This window comes from Melampsora larici-populina (assembly GCF_000204055.1).
Source record: "Melampsora larici-populina 98AG31 unplaced genomic scaffold MELLAscaffold_3, whole genome shotgun sequence".
Lineage (NCBI taxonomy): Eukaryota > Fungi > Basidiomycota > Pucciniomycetes > Pucciniales > Melampsoraceae > Melampsora > Melampsora laricis-populina.
This window is the reverse complement of record NW_006768767.1, coordinates 2,299,291-2,304,390: the sequence shown is the minus strand read 5'-3', so window position 1 is coordinate 2,304,390 and position 5,100 is coordinate 2,299,291. Positions and strand designations below refer to the sequence as shown.

Sequence of the window (5,100 nt, the reverse complement as noted above, 5' to 3'; positions counted from 1 at the left end):
TCTTTCGCCGATCTCGCTCTTGTTACTTGTTGTAAATTTTCTTCAGCTTTATCAATTCTCTCCATCAATGAGTCATTCATGTTCCTTATTGCTTGAATTTAAATTTTCTAAATCAAAAAGTTTTACAAATTTTTCTAAACCGAATGTTTAACAAATTTTTCTAAACCGAATGTTTAGTCGCTGAGTTAAAATTAACGAGATTAGCGAGGCCTGATTTGGGGGTAGAAGGAAGTGTGAGTTGTAGATCTCACGACTTCGAAGGTTTGAACAACCTTCTCTTCTACCCGGGACCGAGACCCTCAGCCCCGCTAATCCCCATGGGCTACTGAACCAATTCGTACCTCACTGGTTCTCTCAAACCATCACTGAACTACGGCCTGATTTGAAAGATGGTGCCAAACAGGATGCATCATACTTTTCAGCCACTTTTTGCCACACCTGAACTTTTCAATATGGCTTTCCAATCTCAAAGGTGGATTCATCAGTCCAAATGACTTGCTTCCAATCATCCACTGTCCATGCCGCATAATGTTTTGCAAACTCGAGATGTGCTGCTTTATGTTTAGCACTCAAATAGGGCTTGACTATTGCTACTCTCAAGTTGTAACCAAGGGATTCAGAGCAAGTTGAATTGTAGTAGCACTTGCTTTTGTTGCACATCCTTGGACTATCTCACGCATCGGAGGTCGTTGAGACTGTTTGACATCACGCTCAAGATGTCAAAGATCATGATTGGTCAACAGAGACAGTTGGCCAGAGGGTTTGTGGCCTTATACTGAGCCTTCTTCCTGAAATTTTGCGAGGACAGATTGGACTGTGGTGACTGGACACCATAGAGTTCAGATGATATCTACATTTCTCTTCTTCGATAGGTGCATTCCGACCATTTGGTTTATAAGATCAGATGATAAGGGCTTCATATTGACAGTTTCAGAGGTGATGATTGACACGTTTGACCAGAAGATTGGTAACAACAAAAATCAAAAACAACAAAATTGAAAAATCAAAAACAAAAAACCGTAGCTTTTACGTCACTACATGTACAATGATGCTGTTTTTGTGGGTTAAATACAAGCAGCAGTCAATGTTCAACCTTGTACAGTCCCCTCCAAGTGATACACGTAAACAATCAAGTTTGGCAGCAGCAGGCCAGGGTTTGTCCCAAACCCAATTACAATTTCTAGGTGTGGGGACATGTACATAATTCAGGATGGGCGTTACTCAATGCAGGTGTGCCTTCAAAGCCTGATGACTAGTATGCAAGGATCAGGAAATGAAGTAATTTGCAGTCCTGATGATGTGAGAAGACTCCCTTGGACATCAAGATATTCGTAGTTAAATGGGACACAGCACAGTAGGAAAATATGTGGGGGTCATGATTGCACAATCCCAGCCAGTGAGTGATGCAATGCATTACATAAACGTTACAGTCATCAATTGTTCGTAAAATAAAAATAAAAAGGTCCATAAGATGAAAGAAAGGGTTACAAAGAACTGTAAGTTTGAGAACCAGTTCAAATGCCGAGATTAACACCGACGCTAGCAAAGAAGCTTAAGTCGAGAGAAGCGTATGCATGGGCTTTCACAGCAACATTAACACCAGCTGAGACAAGGACTGAGAGTAAGACTTTCAGAGGATTGTTGAAAGAGACGATGGAGTCTAATAAAAAATAATACCAGTCTTTCAGTTAGCAAGATGATCAGAGATAAAGAGTTTCTAATACTGACCATGACATGAGGAAGTCAAACTATAGCTGGCAATAAGTTTCAAGAGGGCTTGTAATTTGATCAGAAGCTCAAAATATTGGGAGCAGAGAGCCTGAAACATGAAATATCTTGTGGTAAGCATCAGGCCAAGCACTGAGTACGAAAAGGTTATCTTACATCGGCAGTGACATGGACTAGGTCATCAGATTTTCCTCCAATGCCTGAGATCGAAGCCGCAATGGTGGTCAATCCTTTGTTGAGGACAGCACTGTCCTTCGATTCACAGGCAGTCTTGAAGCTTGGAGTATAAGAAGCAACAGCGGTGGTTGATGCTTTGAATTCATCAAATACTTTAGCAGAGGCATCTACGTTAAAACCAGCCTTCGCACCAAAACCAGCTCCCGCAACAGCGTTGGTACCAGCTCCGACAAGAGAACCAATACCAGCACCAACACCAGCACCAGCAGTGGCACCAAAGCCGAAGCCAAGGCCAATTTGAGTAAAGAGATTCAAGTCGAGAGAGGCGGAAAATCTGGCACGAACATCGATACCAGTGGACCCAACGACCGAGATAATAGCATTGAGAGGAGCTTGTAAAGAGATGATAGCGACTGAATCATAGAAGTTCAAAGTAATTTCAGAACGTTACGTATACGCCCATAAAACTCTTAGTCACTCACCATGGCATGAAGAGGTCAACTGGTAGTCAACAATAAATCGCAGTAAGACTTGTAGTTTGACAAACAACGCGATAACATTGGTAGTAAGGACCTAAAGAGTAGCATAAAAATGAGTGTTGTGTCAAAGTCAAGAAAATTTGATCTATCACTTACATCGGTACCAACGTGAGCGTAAACATCTGCATTTGCTCCTAAGCCTGCAACTGAGGTTTGAATACTACCTAATGCGCTAACAAGAAATCCGATGTCGTGTGTTTGGCACGCCTTCTCGAATTTGGATGCGTAACCAGCGATGAGACCGGCAGAAGCTTGAAAGCCAGCTACCAAATGAGCGGAAGCGTCTACACCAGCACCGACGAGGCCTCCAATTCCGGCACCAACAACGCCTCCAATTCCAGCTCCAACACCAGCTCCAGTTCCGACGCCCGCTCCAGCTCCGGCACCAACGTTGAAACCGAAATGAAGTCCGATTTGGGCAAAAAGGTCAAGGTTCACAGCAGCGGAGAGTTTGGCGGAGAGATTGATACCAACGGAATTGACTACAGAAACCATGCCACTAAGAGAGGCCTGTAGATCAATGATGGCGCCTATATAATCAGGAGAAAGATCGATTGTCAAGAATCTACAAATAACTTTTAAAGAAACGGTTTTGACTCACCATGACATGCAGAGCTGAGCTTATAATCAGCGATGAGTTTGATCAAGACTTGAAGCTTGACAAATACACCGACAGTGTTGGTAGTAAGAACCTACAAAGATAACTCAAACGTTAGTGTTCTATCAAGGCGAAGAAAAGGTAAGCTAGCACTCACGTCCGCACCAACGTGTGCATAAGCATCAGCATCGACTCCCAAACCTTGGATCGAGGCTTTGATACTGCCAAGTGCGCTGACAAGTACTCCGACATCATTTTGCTGACAGGCAGTTCTGAACTTGGCTTCATAGCCAGCAATGAGACCGGTACAAGCTTGAAATCCAGCGACCAAACTGACAGAAGCGTCGACTCTAACACCAGCTCCAACACCAGCTCCGACACCAGCTCCAACACCAGCTCCGACACCAGCTCCAACACCAGCTCCGACACCAGCTCCAACACCAGCTCCGACACCAGCTCCAACACCAGCTCCGACACCAGCTCCTCCTCGAACACCCGCTCCGACACTACCGCCGGCACCAGCACTAGCACCAGCCGCGAACCCACCCGATGCTCCAACACCTCCTGCACTGGCTCCAGCGCCAAAGCCAGCACGACCACCGGGTCCAAAAGTAGGTATACTCTGAACGATAGGAGCTAGAATCGTGAAGAAGGATTAAAAGCTTTATGAGCTGAAAAGTTGTATCAAGATAAATGACGGAGCAGAAGAAACTAAAAAACGTACCACTAAGAGCAAGAGCTCCGACTAAGTTACCTAACAACATCTTGTGGAAATTTAAGAATGGATAAAAAGAAAGCGTAAAAGGGATCACAAAACAATCTTCAAGATTGGTTGTAATGGAAAAATAAATAAATAAGTTAACTTATAGAGATATAAAAGGGTATGCTCTCAAAGCTATCAACGAGGGAAGGATGCAGGATAGGAGGGAGGAAAGAAGTTCAACTTCGATGGCTTTTATATGTCTATGTTTCGCCTTGAGTGAGCTTGATGCCTGAGAGCCGCGGATCCACTGGAATGGATTCGGTGTCAATATCTCAGAGTGACCAAATATGTTTAGTAGCAGGATTTACGGAAGAGCGTCTTGTTGTATATGATAATCCGAAGCCTGAGCTCGGGGAAACAATTATTCTTTTAGGATCGTCTCGAGCCTGAAAATGCCAGGTGAACCTAGGTGGACTCTCTTGAGCTGATCTGGAATGCGTGAATGTTTCTTTATTGGGTGCAACTTTGGAAACCCAGACAATTTTTTACACTTGGTGTTCGTGATAACCCGAAGTCTGAGCTCAAGAAACAATCATTATTCTAGGAATTCACTTGGGATCCTCAATCTTGAGATTATCCTCTAATCCGAAAGACCAAATTAATTATTGGGCGGATATACATATAAACTCACAAAGCATCAGATATGGCTCACGAGATCGCAATTTGATGCCCGATGCCTCTACAAGCCAGAAGGACCAAGTCTGCTATCCCGCTCTGGGATTCTCGCAGGTCCTCGCCCGCTTTGTTTTTCGTAAATCAGACATTTGTTGATGAAGTCCAAGGAGATCCATCAAATCAAGTTGGAAATTCAATCTCGGAAACACATACATACAGCCAAAGCTTGAAATCATATCTCTTCCACCTCTGGGTAACTGAGGAAGCTCTTGGCTCATTTGAATTTAGAACGGTCCTGGCTGGATCTACCTGATGAAGTATGAGATGAATCTGTTAATTGGATGCTCACTCACAACCATGTTCTTTGTTCCTAAACTCACACTAATCTTTGAACAATTTTTCTTTGTTCAAGCGCTCTAAAAGTGATGATTGATGTATATCCTGAACCTCCATTTGGATGAACTAGCATTACAGCCTTTCTTTACGGATATCTTTGGAAAGAAAATAGAAAGAATGATGTTGGTTGAAATACAGTGCTTCGTATTTGATGAGATAATGTTGAATGAGTATATTTCATGATTTTTTGATCACAAGAAGATTGATTAAAATATACAGATACAAATATCTGCGTAATTCAAGATGACGGAGCAGATGATAAAATCGAGTATGTTTACTAGAGA

General features: G+C 43.0%; 1 protein-coding gene across 1 annotated transcript; it reads right to left on the bottom strand.

Moving 5' to 3' along the window:
- Positions 1–1,355: 1,355 nt before the first annotated feature.
- MELLADRAFT_70824 (uncharacterized protein) lies at positions 1,356–4,051 on the bottom strand (the record flags this gene model as incomplete). Its single annotated transcript, XM_007405040.1, is given in 12 exon segments — positions 1,356–1,660; positions 1,729–1,819; positions 1,885–2,318; positions 2,388–2,478; positions 2,541–2,974; positions 3,046–3,135; positions 3,165–3,170; positions 3,204–3,490; positions 3,492–3,497; positions 3,499–3,567; positions 3,594–3,678; positions 3,767–4,051. The coding sequence occupies 8 exon segments, from the start codon at positions 3,328–3,330 to the stop codon at positions 1,515–1,517; spliced, it is 1,419 nt and encodes a 472-aa protein (XP_007405102.1).
- Positions 4,052–5,100: the final 1,049 nt, after the last annotated feature.